The 16,395-nt window shown below is 38.0% G+C and overlaps 1 protein-coding gene across 1 annotated transcript in view; it reads right to left on the bottom strand.

Moving 5' to 3' along the window:
• LOC100028279 (L-lactate dehydrogenase A chain-like) overlaps positions 1 to 16,395 on the bottom strand; it is a 37,781-nt gene that overhangs the window by 7,377 nt on the left and 14,009 nt on the right. Inside the window, exons 5-7 of the mRNA XM_007497006.3 lie at positions 14,176 to 14,349; positions 13,239 to 13,356; positions 12,017 to 12,140 (exon numbers count right to left, since the gene is read on the bottom strand). Of these exons, the coding sequence (XP_007497068.1) occupies positions 12,017 to 12,140; positions 13,239 to 13,356; positions 14,176 to 14,349 (416 nt within the window). The remainder of the gene's footprint in view (positions 1 to 12,016; positions 12,141 to 13,238; positions 13,357 to 14,175; positions 14,350 to 16,395) is intronic.

Raw genomic sequence — 16,395 nt, 5'->3', positions numbered from 1 at the left:
CAATCTAATTAAAAAAAGGAAAGAAGAAAAGCAAATTAACAGCATCAAAGATGAAAAGGGGGACATCACCTCCAAAGAAGACGAAATTAAGGCAATCATCAAAAATTACTTTGCCCAATTATATGGCAATAAATTCACCAATTTAGGTGATATGGATGAATATATACAAAAATACAAACTGCCTAGACTAACAGAAGAAGAAATAGAATTCTTAAATAATCCCATATCAGAAAATGAAATCCAACAAGCCATCAAGGAACTGCCTAAGAAAAAATCCCCAGGGCCTGATGGATTCACCAGTGAATTCTATCAAACATTTAGAGAACAGTTAACCCCAATACTATACAAACTATTTGACATAATAAGCAAAGAGGGAGTTCTACCAAACTCCTTTTACGACACAAACATGGTACTGATTCCAAAACCAGGCAGGTCAAAAACAGAGAAAGAAAACTATAGACCAATCTCCCTAATGAATATAGATGCAAAAATCTTAAATAGGATACTAGCAAAAAGACTCCAGCAAGTGATCAGAAGGATCATCCACCATGATCAGGTAGGATTTATACCAGGGATGCAGAGCTGGTTCAATATTAAGAAAACCATCCACATAATTGACCATATCAACAAGCAAACCAACAAGAACCACATGCTTATCTCAATAGATGCAGAAAAAGCCGTTGATAAAATACAACACCCATTCTTATTAAAAACACTAGAAAGCATAGGAATAGAAGGGTCATTCCTAAAAATAATAAACAGTATATATCTAAAACCATCAGCTAATATCATCTGCAATGGGGATAAACTAGATCATTCCCAATAAGATCTGGAGTGAAACAAGGATGCCCATTATCACCTCTACTATTTGAGATTGTACTAGAAACACTAGCAGTAGCAATTAGAGAAGAAAAAGAAATTGAAGGCATCAAAATAGGCAAGGAGGAGACCAAGTTATCACTCTTTGCAGATGACATGATGGTCTACTTAAAGAATCCTAGAGATTCAACCAAAAAGCTAATTGAAATAATCAACAACTTTAGCAAAGTTGCAGGATACAAAATAAACCCACATAAGTCATCAGCATTTCTATATATCTCCAACACAGCTCAGCAGCAAAAACTAGAAAGAGAAATCCCATTCAAAATCACCTTAGACAAAATAAAATACATAGAAATCTATCTCCCGAGACAAACACAGGAACTATATGAACACAACTACAAAACACTCGCCACGGGGGCAGCTGGGTAGCTCAGTGAATTGAGAGTCAGGCCTAGAGATGGGAGGTCCTAGGTTAAAATCTGGCCTCAGACACTTCCCAGCTGTGTGACCCTGGGCAAGTCACTTAACCCCCATTGCCTACCCCTTACCACTCTTGTTTGGAAATGACCAAGAACCTGAGTCTCTACATTGTCTTCATAGACCTGACAAAGGCATTCGACACAGTGAACAGGGACACATTGTGGGTGATCCTCAGCAAGCTCGGTTGCCCAGCAAAATTCGTCAAACTGATCCAGCTTTTTCATGTCAACATGACAGGGAAAGTCCTATATGGTGGAGAGACTTCCGATAGCTTCAACATCTCCAATGTCGTGAAACAAGGCTGTGTCCTCGCTGCGGTACTATTCAACCTATTTTTCACCCAAGTATTACGACATGCTGTGATGGATCTAGACTTGGGAGTCTGCATCAAATACCGACTGGATGGCTCACTATTCGACCTCTGCCTCCTGACTGCAAAAACAAAGACAACAGAGAGACTCATCCTGGAAGCTCTCTTTGCAGATGACTGTGCTCTCATGGCCCACCAAGAAAATCATCTTCAAACCATTGTGGACAGGTTTTCTACTGCAACAAAACTGTTTGGCCTGACTATCAGCCTCAGCAAAACAGAGGTGCTGTTCCAACCTGCACCAGGGAGGCCAACTAACCAGCCGTGCATTACAATTGATGGCATGCAGTCAACATTTTCAAGTACCTGGGCAGCACCATCGCCAACGATGGGTCCCTAGACCACAAGATTAATGCCAGGATCCAAAAGGCCAGCTAGGCACTCGGGCAGCTGCTCTGCAAAGTCCTCCAACACAGAGTTGTAAGTACTACGACAAAGCTCAAAGTGTATAACGCAGTGGTCCTCAGCTCACTCCTGTACGGTTGTGAGACATGGGCACTGTACTGGAAGCACATGAAACAGCTGGAGCAATTCCACCAATGCTCTCTCCAGTCAATCATGCAGATCCAATGGCAGAACCAAATCACCAATCAGGAAGTCTCAACAGAGCCAACTCCACCAGCATCGAAGTCATGGTCCTCAAAACCTAGCTACGATGGTCTGGACACGTCATTCGCATGGACCCATAGCGAATACTAAGACAGGTATTCTATGGTGAACTGTCAGCTGGACTCGGGAAACAAGGCCGACCAAAGAAAAGATTCAAGGATCAGCTAAAGTCCAACTTGAAGTGGGCTGGCATTACACCAAAGCAACTAGAACTAGAACTTGCTGCCTCTGTCAGAAGCAGCTGACGAATCCACATTCACCATGCTGCCGCCACTTTTAAAAATGAACGACGTAGACGTCTTGTGAATTTTAAAAGTCTCCATCTTGGTATAGCACCCAAAAATTGTGCACACCCACACTACACGGGCATGTGCTAGTCAATGACAAATCAGAAATAACTAATTGCCCACCTGGGCTGTCCTAAGCCAAGCTAGAGCCAACCATTGGCACTTGTGAGGCACAGGAAGTGAGGTAGGGAACAGCCTCTGGAATTCGCTCACTTCCTGTGGAGAGAGCGAGACGCCAGTTGGTGTTAGAAGCTTGGACAGGGAGGACTCCCGCAAACAGCTTTCCTTCAGATCGGTCACGTGAGTTAAGGACTGATTCTTTTCACCTTGGCCCTTTGGGCCTAAAACTCCCTCTGCCTTGGTCAGAGGTTGAGTAGCCCCTTTCCCTTTTCTCCTCTCTCCTTCTCTCCCTCTCCTTTTCCCTACTCCCATTGTGATTAAACCTCCATAAACTCCATTCTGACTTGAGTGTTTCATTTTAGGAATTTCATAAGTAAATTCCTTGGTGGCCATTGTTCAATATTACAACAATCTTAAAAAGGTGAAATTTTCACCATTACAGTCTTGCCGCTGTGCGTGAACGCCGACACTAGGCCACAGCCGCACCTCCCGTAACAAGTGGAGTCCCATGCCCCGTGTGCCACAAACTTTGCGCCTCAGTCTTTGGACTTCAAAGCCACATGAGGGTACACCGTAGATGAAACTGCACAAAGACAATAGTCATACTCGATCACCGAGAGACTACCACTATACTATACCCCTCTTATCTTATCCTCCATCCTTGACCTGTCTTCCCCAAATAAACCCTTACTTGAGAAAAGAAAAGAAAAGATTATTTTCTCTAAAATCTCATAGCTCACACTAAGTGATCTGAGGAAGAAGAAGGGGGAGGGGAAGCTGAAAGGCTTCTGAAGAGGGAGGAACAGGAGGAAGAGGGAGGATGGTAGGGAAGCCTTGATCCATTAGTCATATAAAAGAATCAATTACACCCTCAGAATTATATCTATTACAGTCTTTATACCCTGTTTTTGCCAAACTGCTTTCTAGTTTTCTCAATAGCATTTGTCAAATGAGACCTAACTCCAGTAATTGGGGTCTATGAGTATATAAAACACTGATAATATATTTGCTTCTGCATGTTGTATACCTGATATTTTTCACTCTTTTAAAAAAAGTGACACATTATTTTAGCAAATTATTTTGTACCATAATTTGAGATCTGGTACTTTTAAGCTCCCCTTCCTTATTCCTTTTTTTTTTCATTATCATCCTTAAGATTTTTGACCTTTTTTTCTCAGTATTAATTTTGTTTTTTTTTCCTACCTCTATAAAATTATCCCATAGTAGTTCAATAGGATACCAATTAAGTAACTTATGATGTATTGTCACTTTTATTATATTGATTCAAACTTTATATGAGTAATTATTAATATTGTCTCAATTATCATTTACGTGTATCATTTCTGCAAAATTTTATAGTTGGATTCATAGTTACTGGATATAATTTGGTAGATACACTCACAAATATGTTAAAATGATGTAGGTTGTCATGCAGATAGATTAGTGTACAGACACTGACAGGTTCCTATGAGGATGTCTGCAGGAACACTGCAACCAGCTAGGCAACTTAGGCATAGTGTACTAGAAACTTTCCCTCCTTGAAGCCTGCCACAGATCTAGCCAAAATTTGGTCAAAAGTCACTCTGAGGTGTTTAAAATATCATTAGCATCTCATTTGCATTGCAGTTTTTACCCTCACACCACCACTAGGTAAATGAGGTGAATCACAGGCAGAGTGACATCAATTCCTTAGGTATGGCAAGGCGGCAACTGCCCAAACAATTGATCCCTTCCCTGACAATTAAGAGAAAAAGCATTCCTGAAAACCCTTGGGGCCCTTTTCCATCACCATGGCCAAATCACTAAAGAATCCCTCCATTCTTTTCTAAAAAATAATAGGGGCAGCTGGGTAGCTCAGTGGATTGAGAGCTAGCCCTAGAGACGGGAGGTCCTAGGTTCAAATCTGGCCTCAGACACTTCCCAGCTGTGTGACCCTGGGCAAGTCACTTAACCCCCATTGCCTAGCCCTTACCACTCTTCTGCCTTGGAGCCAATACACAGTATTGACTCCAAGACGGAAGGTAAGGGTTTAAAAAAAAATAAATAAAATAAAAATTAAAAAATAAAAAATAATAAAGCTTACTCAACATGAAGACTTCCTGAGCTATCAGTTCTTTGGATAAGACCCTGATCTCAGCACTTACATCAATGCATGCTATAATTTTTTTGAATGGAATTTCACTTTCTAGCCCTACTATTGGTTTTGTTGACAATATTGTTCCTTAGTTGTTTTTCCATTGTATTCAACTCTTTGTCGCCTCATTTGGGATTTTCCTGGCAAAGCTACTAAAACTATTTGCTTTTTCTTTCTCCTGTTTATTTTATAGATGAGGAAACTGAGGCAAATTAGGTCAAGTGACTTGCCCAGGATCACACCATTAGTAAATATCTGAAGCCAGATCTGAATTCAGAAAGGTGAGTCTTTTTGACTACAGCCCTGGTACTCTATCTGTTTGACCACTGTGAATTTTAAAACTACTCCACCCTACTCAGACCATACTTTAGAAGATCTGATTTAGCTATTTCCTGATTAGTAACAATGGAGATACTTGGTCTAAAAGAATCAAGTCTTGGGAACTCTACATTTCTCCACCCTACTTAGTTTAACAAGGTCAGGAATGTCTTTACCCATACTCAAGGATTAAGTATTGTAAGGGTTAAAATTATGGTTGAGACTGAATTTAATAATTATATTTGGTTGCCAAGGATTTTATTTATAAAACCCTAATGAAACACCCAAACTCAGCTGGAAATTTTATGGTGATTTAATTGATATAGTGGAGGAGATTTAAGAAGAAAGAAGAAGGAATGGGTAAAGGATTTCTCCCCCCACCTGGCTGGTACTGGGCGAGAAGATTAGAAGATCTAAAAAATAAGGACTTGGAGTGTGAAGAAGGAAGGAATCAACCTGAACTCCAAAAGGGGTTCAGCTGAGATGCATGAATCTGAATCAGGTCAAGGACAAAACTCACCGCCAACACCCAGACAAAATTGCCACCACTCCGAAGATGTCTGAACACCTAGCATGCTGCCAGCCAGAGTCGGTTCTCCAGGGAAAGAGGAAGAGAGAGGAAGTGACATGCCTTATATAGACAGTTTTACATCACTTTCTTGCGTCTCATCTGTACCAATGAAGACTTAGCTTGACTTAGGTCAGCCCAGAGGTCTGTCCTTTTTTCTGCACATGTCTGTTGAAGGCCATTCCTTAGATAATCAAATCTTGAGTTTGATACAGACCTTCCAAATCTTGTTAAGCTAAGAAGGGAGGAGAAATGTAGAGTTTCCAAGACCTGATTCTGTTATTCCAAGTATCTCTATTGTTATTGATCAGGAAATAGCTAAATCAAATCTTCTAAAGAATGGTCTGATTAGGGTGGAATAGTTTTAAAATTCACAGTATCTGAGAAGATGGCCTTCAACAGACATGTGCAGAAAGAGCAGACAGACCCCTAGGCTGTCCTAAGTCAAAGCTAAGCTAACATTGGTACAGATGAAATGCAGGAAAGTGACATAAAACCATTTATATAGGGCATGTCACTTCCTCTCTTCGGCCTCTTTTCCCAGAAAGGAGTCTCTGGCTGGCAGCATGCTAAGCGTCCCAATATCTTGGAAGCTATTTGTCTGGGTTTTGGTGGTGAGTTTGCCCTTGAGCTAATTTAGGTTCAGGCATCTTGGCTGAGCCCTTTTGGAGTTCAGGCTGATTCCTTCCTCTTTTACTCTCCAAAACCTTACCTTCCTAGAGCCTCTGGTCTTCCTCTTGGCACAAGCCAGGTGGGAGAAATCCTACACTCTTTCCTTCTCCCTTCTTCTTAAATTTCTTTCCACTATATTAATTAAATCACCATAAATATCCAGACTGACATGTGTAATTTTTTTTAATTTAGGATATCCATGGAGACCAATAATTAATACAGTTTAGGTCACAACACTAAAATTAACCTTTAAACCACCTACCTGCCCCAGAATATTAATGACTTATATTAATTTCATAATCTAAATTTTACTAAACTTATAGTTTCAATTAATTTTTGGTGACTCTTCAGGGTTTTCTAATTGAATCATCATATTATCTGCGGAAAGTAATAACTATTTCCTTTTTGTCTATATTTTCTCAGTCTTTCTCTTACTGCTATAACAAGTATTTTTAGGACTATGTTAAATAGAGGTTACAATAAAGGATATCCTTGGCTTTCTCCCTAACTTATTGGAAAAACCTCTAAAATTTCTCTGCTACATATAATGTTTGTTATTGACTTTAGTCAGATACTATTTACTTTAATAAGGAAACTTCCACAATTTTGTGTGCTTTCTAAGATTCTAACAGAAATAGGTGTTGGATATTTACCAAAAAGTCTTTTCAGTATCTACTGATATAATCATCTGTTTTTATTATTCATGTTAACATTATTTGTCATATTTATATTCTTCCTTAAGTTTGGAAAGCCCTGAATTTTTTGTATAAATCCAACCTGGATATGATGTATAAACTTTCCAATAATGCTGTTAAATACCTTATTTACTAATATTTTATGAGATTTTTGTATCAATGATTGTTATGGATATTGGGCTATGTTTTTCTTTCTCTACTTTGTGTTTCCTCTCTCTAAATATCAAGACCATATTTGTATCAAAGAAAGTAAGTGGAAGAGTGCCTTCTTTTCTTATTTTAAATAATTTGTCTATTTTTCTTTGGAATTCTTTGAATGTTTATAATAGAGTTAATTTATAAATCCACTGAGTTTTGGAATTTTTTGCTTTGGGTATTCATTTATGATTTGTTCAATATCTTTTTCAGATTAAATTAAGTAGTCTATTTATTCTTATGTTAAGTTGGGTACTTTGAACTTTTAAGTATTCATTCATTTTCTCTAAATTATCAGTTTTGTTAGCATATAATTGAGCAAAATAGCTTTTTAAAAATTCAGTTTCCAAATTTATCAGTTTACTAGTTTAAATTATTTTCCATTTTATTAAGCTTTAAAATTTTCATAATTTCTACTTTGTTGCAATTTTCTATTGTTTATATATTTTTTTCTATGGCATTGTTATTTAGTTTCCAGTTATCTAGTTAGGGGGTTATATGAAATATCAAATAAGATTTTATATTTGATAGAGGAGGCAACAGGGAGCAAATGAATTTTATGAAATAGAAATGTGACATGGTCAGGTCCACATATTTAGGAAGATTGTTTTTGGTAATTGAGTGATGACTAGAGTGGAGCAGGGAGAGATAAGGCAAGGAGACCAAACAGAAGGTTACTGCAATAGATCAGGTATGAGATAATGAGGCTCTGCACCAAAGCAAAGGCAGGATTAGGAAAGGGGAAATAAGTATGAAAGATGTGAAGGGGTAAATCAATAGAACTTGACAACAAATATGTGGGAGACAGCGGAGTCAGAGATGCACCTAAGTTATGAACCTGAGTGAATGAGAGTGCTCCTAATTACCCTACTGCTCATGACATCAATAGGGTAATTAGGAAGAAGGATAAATTTGAGGGGAGAGTGAGTTTATTTTGGATGTGTTGAGTTTAAGATGTCTACATAATAGTTTAACAATGTCATATACAATCCTCTATTTTTGTACATCTTGCATAATGAAATCCTTATGTTTATTGATGTTTCTCAACACTAAAAAAGTATCCAATACTGTGTACTCCAAGAAAATTAGAGATGAAAAGAAATGTCCTGTAATTCATCAAAATATTTATAGCAGCACTTTTTATAACAACAAAGAACTGGAAACGAAATAAATATCCATTAACTGTGGAAGGACTAAACAAATTGTGGTTCAGAAATGTAATAAATTATTACATTAATATAACTAGAGAAGCACAGGAACACTTAAATGAATTGGTGCAAAGTGAAGTAAGCAGAACCAAGCAAACAATATATACAACAAGGTAAAGGGAAGAAAAAAATCTGAATGCTTTACAATAATAATGAACAAACTTATCCTCAAGTAGAAAAGTCACATCTCCCTTTCCCTTCTGGTAGAAGATTATGGGCATAACAAATGGCACAAACTCACTTTATTCATTAGTTTGTTTTCACCTTCTTTCTTTGTTTAGTCATAACAATAAGAAATTATTCTATGGATAGAGAAGTGTTGAGGATATAGATTGGGAAATGTAAAGCAAAAGAGAATATTAAATTTTTAAAAGGTTATTGCTTGGCAGATTGGCTAACATGACAGCAATGGAAAGTAATGAATGCTGGAGGGGATGTGGCAAAGTAGGGACATTAATTCATTGCTGGTGGAGTTGTGAATTGATCCAACCATTCTGGAGGGCAATTTGGAACTATGCCCAAAGGGCGACAAAAGACTGCCTGCCCTTTGATGCATCCTTAGCACTGCTGGGTTTGTACCCCAAAGAGATAATAAGGAAAAAGACTTGTACAAGAATATTCATAGCTGTGCTCTTTGTGGTGGCAAAAAAAAAATTGGAAAACGAGGGGATGCCCTTCAATTGGGGAATGGCTGAACAAATTGTGGTATCTGTTGGTGATGGAATGCTATTGTGCTCAAAGGAATAATAAAGTGGAGGAGTTCCATGGAGACTGGAAGGACCTCCAGAAATTGATGCAGAGCAAAAGGAGCAGAACCAGGAGAACATTGTACACAGAGACTAATACACTGTGGTACAATCGAAGGTAATGGACTTCTCCATTAGTAGCAACGCAGTGATCCTGAACAACTCAGGGGGATCTATGAGAAAGAACACTATCCACATTCAGAGGAAACACTGTGGGAGTAGAAACATCAAACAAAAACAACTGCTTGATTACATGGGTCTAGGGGGATATGATTGGGGATATAGACTCTAAATTATCATCCTAATGCAAACACCAATAACATGGAAACAGGTTCTGATCAAGGACACAGGTAATACCCAGTGGAATTTCACATCTGCTATGGGAGAAGTGGGCGGGGGAGGGGAGGGAGGCATAGAATATGATTTTTGTAACCAAGGAATAACGTCTGAAATTGACCAAATAAAGAAATAATATTTTAAAAAAAGAGGTTATTGCTTGGGGCCATCTGGGTGGCTCAGTGGATTGAGAGCCAGGCTTAGAGTCGGGAGGTCCTAGGTTCAAATTTGGCCTCAGATGCTTCCTAGCCGTTTGACCCTGGGCAAGTCACTTGACCCCCATTGCCTAGCCCTTACCACTCTTCTGCCTTGGAACCAAACCACAGGATTAATTCCAAGATGGAAGGTAAAGGTTTAAAAAAAAAAAGGTTACTGCTGACCTTAGATAGACCTCAGTAATAATTAGCATCATTTTCTGATTTTTAAAGTGAGAGAGAGAGCTAGAGAGACGAGACAGAGACAGAGACAGAGAGAGAAAGCAGATCAAACTAGAGCATTTCCCTTCTCAGAGCACAACCTCCTCTATATCAGTCTCTCCTCCCTCACCCTCCCTAAGTCTATTCTGAATCTTTGTGGTTAGAACTGTTCCCTATACACCTCCCTTTTCCATTCTATCTTGTCCGCTCCACTTTCCTTCCTTCCCTCCATAGTCTTGACCCTATAGCTAAACATTTCCACCACATGCTATTATCTAACCTTAAATCTCTTGCCCCTCTTTTCACTTGCTAATCATGCCTCCATCATGCCCATCCTCTTCTACTCATATTCTGTTAAACTACATCAAGAAAGTCACAAAGCCATGCCTACTGTGTTAACCACAAATCTATGGTGTCTCAAATGAGGCCCTCACTGCTACATAGCAGTCCTTTTATTTTTTTGTAAATCTATCATACATATTTCACAATAGCAATTCCAGATAGTCTCTTCCTATACAACTTCCACTCTTTTTTTAAATCCTTACCTTCTGTCTGAGAATCAATATTGTGTATTGGTTCCAAGGCAGAAGAGCTGTAAGGATTAGGCAGTGGGGGTTAAATGACTTGCCCAGGGTCACACAGCTAGGACATGTTTGAGACCAAATTTGAATCCAGGACTTCCCATCTAGGCCTGGCTCTCAATCGTTGAGCTACCAAATTGCCCCGCCCTCTTTTCTCACATTGCAAAACTCAAAACCCCTCTTTATCTCTCCTTCTTTGCTCCAGTTTGTAATGACTAGGTAGTCCTTCATTTTGCCAAAAATGATCCCTCCTACCAGTGCACTTGATCCTAACCTGTTTTATCTATTTTTTGAGCTCACCTTTCTTAAGAATTGCAATCTTTCTTGATCTCTGCTGCTACTAGGGCTTTCTCTTTCCAAATTACCTTGTATTTATTTTATTGTCATGCCTCCCCTTTGCCCCTCCCTCCACAGAATATAAGCTCCTAACAGAGTAAAGTGAGAGGAACAGGAAAAAAAAAAGTAGGGGCAGCTAGATGGTTCAGTGGATAGAAAGCTAGGTCTGGAGATGGGAGGTCCTAGGTTCATATGACCTCAGACACTTCTTAGCTGTGTGCCCTTGGGCAGGTCACTTAACTCCAGTTTCCAAGCTCTTATTGCTCTTTTGCATTAGAATTGATACTTAGTATACAAATAACCACCACTTAGTCTACATTCTAATACAGAAGATAAGAGTTTAAAAAATATCATTTTAGCTTTTGTGGGAAGGATGAATTAGAGATAAATGTTTGTTAAATAAAAGTTTGTTAAACAGAAAAAAAAAAAGAATATAAGCTCCTAGATAGTAGATTTCAGTTTTTACAAATGTGTCTCCAGGACAATGCCTTGCATATATAATAGTTGTTTAATAAATACTTGTTAAATTGAATGACACCCTAATAGTCATTTACTATGGAAAGAAATATTATCTATGGACTGTGCTCTTGTGTCATTCAGAAATCACATAAAAAATATAGGAAGGAGCAGCTAGGTAGCTCACTGTATAGAGAGCCAGGCCTAAAGTCAGGAGGTCTTGGGTTCAAATCTGGTCTCAGACACTTCCTTGCTGTGTGACCCTGGGCAAATCACTTAACCCTAATTGCCTAGCCCTTACTGCTCTTCTCCCTTGGAGCCAATACTTAGTATTGATACTAATACAGAGAGTAAGTGTTAGAAAAAAAAGAATATAGGAGACCTGGCTTTGCCACATCTATCAAAGACTGAGTTTGTGCTAGATGATCACTGTTATCCCTTCCAGCCCTATCTTTCTGAGGATCTATGGTTCAAGGTCCAGCCAAACAAAAATTTGTCTCTGACAACATCAACAAACATTTTGAAGGGATAATATGGTATTTGCTTTATAACACTGATCCCAAAAGATTAACTATATTTGCCCCTAACAGTCTAAATTTGCCCACATGGAAATATACACCAAATGTACACTAAAAGTTCATTAAAAGAATCAAATATGATGTTTTACCTTAATCAAGGTAGAAACTGGATGTACCTTCTTAATATTTCTCATAATACTGAGAGTCAGGTCTGCCACACACAAGCCAATAGCCCAGGAGGTATAGCCCTTCATCTTGATCACTTCATAAGCACTGAAATTGGAAGCAATAATAAATAAATAAATCAAGTTTCCATGCAGTCAGCTTTAAAAAATAACTACTATTATTATTCTTTTTTAAAACAACTATTATTATACAAAAGTTTTATTAAAGCCCACTAACTACAACTGAGCAGGAACATATACCAAAATGACCATAGCTAATAAACCCAAGAGAGCCCATGATGATATTTGAATATCAAGTTCAAGACTGTCCCAGTTGCCTCCGCATCAGTCATGGCCATGACTAACTAGTAGGTCCAAGCCTGCTATTTAGCCCTTAACAGCAACAACTGAGGAAGAAGAAGAAACAAAAACAGAAGTCCATGTGTCTAAGCAGAAATCCAAACAGAAGCCCCAAAATAAAAGTATAAAAAATGGTGTATAAGTTTTCTACAGAGCCCCTCATTCCCTATGATGTATGAAGGCACTGGCCTCTTTATCCCTTTATCCCACCCTCAAGTTTCTCGCTACGTTTTTTCCATAACATAAGAAGAGGTGTCTTTTGCATCCATCCCTATGAGTTCTACACATTGTGCAAATAGTCTTTGCCCATTGGAGGAGGTCAATTCTCCATTACCTAGAAGCAACAGCTATAATTCTTCTTGCTCTTTATTGTTTTCTCCTCTTCCCCCCCCTTTTTCAGGCAAAACTTGATCTTAAGTACTCAATATCTTGTAACCAATTCTAGCTTGCTGCTCTATCTCCTACCAATGAAGGGTTATGAAGGGATCAAAAAACAACCACTACAGATTGCCTTAAACCTCCAGATATGTGATCAGACTTCATATCCTTGCACCTGAGCTTCTCCTTAACTAGGCCTCAAGTCATTTTAACCTTGTCCACAGTAACAAATTATCTTACAAAAATGTCATGAAAGTGAAATCATTATCTGAGAATTTGTCCTAGAAATTCTTTACTGGGGTTGGTTACATTCATTTTCTTTACTTCAGTAACAGTTTTAATGCCCACCTCACTAAGAAAAGTGATCTTGTCTCCAGCTTCTGAACTTTGAAGACACGAGAAACTATATATATGCTGTTGGAAGCAGAATTCATTTTGAAAAGACAACTGCTCAAGTAAAGAACCTGACCTGGCAACCACAGCTTTATGAATAGTTTCCCACTGCTCCTGGTCTTTACTGGTTCCAATGTCTGGATTCAAAATCTTCAGAGGAAACCCAGCAATATTCACCCCATTCCAAATAGGCACTGAAAGAAAAGAATATACTTATTCCTAATATCAGATTAGTTACTCCTTCTCAAATACTGTAATAATTGTTTTAACAGTTCTGAGTGCTAATAGTACAGTACTATCTCTTCCTCCTGAGAACTTACGCTAGGATTGCTGAAAGTCATTGGAAAATAGCATATAATTCTTTTGAGTTGCTAGCAATAAGATCTGGTTATTTTCAAGCCACAACCATAAATTACTTTTATCCTCTTTTTCCTTCATATACTTTTCTAAAGCCAGGACTTGTAAGTCAGGGCACATCCCGTGGGTTCTTTTGTCCAGGGACTTTTTTCTGGATTCTAGTTGAAGAGACTAGGAAAACATAATTCACTGTCAATTTGGTAAAAGATATTACCCAATCTTCCTTTATTTCTAAGTCTTACTTTATACCCCACTCCCACTCCATGCCTGATTAGGCTCTGGACCCCATAGGTTTTCAATGCCTGTGGAATTATCACTAAGCTACCTTCCCATTAATTTTCTATGTATGTCTCTGATCAAAAATTGATCCTTTGGCTTTGCCTAACTTGAACTGCTGATCTCTGGGAACCACAGTTCATATTAAATATAACTTATACACTATTACTTTGACTAGTGGTTTAAAATAAAACAAACACAATATACATTCTTAGCCCTACTTAGATATACTCAAGGTATCCAAGCCTCACCTTTCTCAAAATTTAAAAATTTCTTCAGAGAATTGTTGATTTAGCTTATTTATGATGAGATCTGATTTAGATCAATTCTTTGTCAAAATTAATTTCACAAAACCCATAAAGATAGTGCATTAGACTTACCAGAACTGTCGCCATGCTCTCCAAGGATCCACCCATGACAACTACGGGTATTGATACCCAGCCTCTCCCCAATGAAGAAACAAAAACGAGAAGTGTCCAGAGAGCAGCCACTTCCAAAGACACGGTATGAGCTAAAACCACTTAGCTTCCAGGCAACATAAGACATAATATCCACTGAGAAGAAAAAAATTCAAGCTTGAAAAAGTTATCAAGCAAGCAAGAAATAAGAATTTAAGTGCTCACTATGTGCCAGACAATGGGCTTAGTGCTGGGGGCACAAAGATAAAAGTAAAACAAGACCTTGCCTTCATGGAGCTTATGATCTAACAAGGGAGATGGTATATATATACCTATCGGTACATAATCAAGCTATAACAAAGCAGATCCAAGGTAACCTTGCATGAAAATATACCAGCAACAGGAAAGGCCCTCTGAAGAAAGTGGTACTACCTTTAACTGTTACTTTTTTTGCTTCTCTAAACTGAGATTAATAAAGCACTTATATTAAAGAGAGATGAATGGGTCTATATTCAACCACAAGTGTTTCTCATTTATGAGAAATTAAATCTCCAAAAATGACAGATGTAATTAGCACATGATATCCCCTCAAGCCTGGCTATACAATAAGATTTTCCACAAAGAAATTTTAAAAAGGCCAGGGAGGCATTTGTTAACAGTTACTATTAAGCCCATTCAGTCTTGTTAAAGAAAGTGAACCACAAATTAAGAGCTTTTAGAATGGACAATTTTGATTTCTTAAGGTAAATAAAGTCTTACTTTGTTAAACCAAATCTCAAAATTTATTTTGGTAACGTATATGGAAATAAAACTCAATAATTTTATAATTTGTGATAACTTGAATGAGGTTGAATTGAGTTTTACCTTGACATGTATATAAAGAAGGTTTGCTAAATTAAATAGTATACACTCAGAATCATACATAGCAATTTTACAGGCTAAAATAAACATTACATAATGCATCTGAGGCAAACAGTTGGAAAGACACCCTTGAATCAATGGAGACAATTTTCTTAGAGGGAGTGACTCAGGGCAGTTCCCATGGTAAGGAGATAGGAGACCCTCATACAGAACAAAATGGAGAGAGACCAGAATGAAATAAACTGGCATGAGCTTACCTGGAATGTAGAGAATGGAAAGGAGGGGAAAGAAGGGAAGAATCCAAGAATAATTTAAATAATTATTCTTACTAACTAGGTGCTAAACTCAGTTGCTTCAACCAACCAAAGGAAAATAACTACTATCATTGCTCTCTAAATTTCAGCACCTTGGGGAGAGCCCCAGTTGCCTCACCCTGGTTATGGCTCTTCCTAAACTAGATTTTCGGCAGCTAGGTGGTACAGTACATAGGCACTAGGCCTACAGTCAGAAAGACTCTTCTTCAGGCCTCAGATACTTACTAGCTGTGTGACCCTGGGCAAGTTACTTAACCCTATTTGCCTCTATTTCCTCATTTGTAAAATGAACTGGAGAAAACCACTCCAGTATCTTTGCCAAGAAAACCTCAAGCAAGGTCACAAAGAGTCAGACACAACTGAACAAAAACAAACTAGATTTGTAGGAATATTTAAATAACTGAATAGAACAAACTTTTTAAACATTTTCACCAAGAGTTTTGGCCATGGCATTATTTAGAATTGACGAAGTAAGGAGAAGTCATGTTATCATAGATTTAGAACTGGAAGGTCTAGAACAACGCCTTCAGTTTTACCAATGATGAAATTCACCCTTTATCTGTTTTAAAACATTGTTACTCAAAATTCATTTAAATATTATTTTAAGATTGTTAATGTGACTGGTAGGCAGCCTGGCATATTCAGAAAGATCTGGGGTGGAAAATTTGCCTCTGATATTTAAGAGCTCTATAAGACCTGGAGCAAGCCATTTAAACCACTCTGAGCCCTAGTTTTCTCATCTATAAAAATAGAATAATAATATTCATACTATTTAACTCACCACCATGGGAGCACTGAAAGCTTATAGACACACAATCAGAGCTGCGAAATCATCAGAAAGACATAAGAGAACAGAAGCTCATGCCAGACACCACTCCCCACCTCCAGAAGTATATAGAGAACAATACTAACAAATTCGACAGTCAAGAAGTAGGCTAGAAGAATGAGCAAACAAAAAAAAAGAACTAAACTATAAATAACTATTATAGTGATAGGAAGCTCTAGAGACACACAGGAAAGAATGAAT

The sequence above is a fragment of the Monodelphis domestica genome, chromosome 6 (genome assembly GCF_027887165.1).
Source record: "Monodelphis domestica isolate mMonDom1 chromosome 6, mMonDom1.pri, whole genome shotgun sequence".
In the NCBI taxonomy this organism is placed as follows: domain Eukaryota; kingdom Metazoa; phylum Chordata; class Mammalia; order Didelphimorphia; family Didelphidae; genus Monodelphis; species Monodelphis domestica.
The sequence above is the reverse complement of the archived record's forward strand: the minus strand, read 5'-3'. Positions and strand labels throughout refer to the sequence as shown.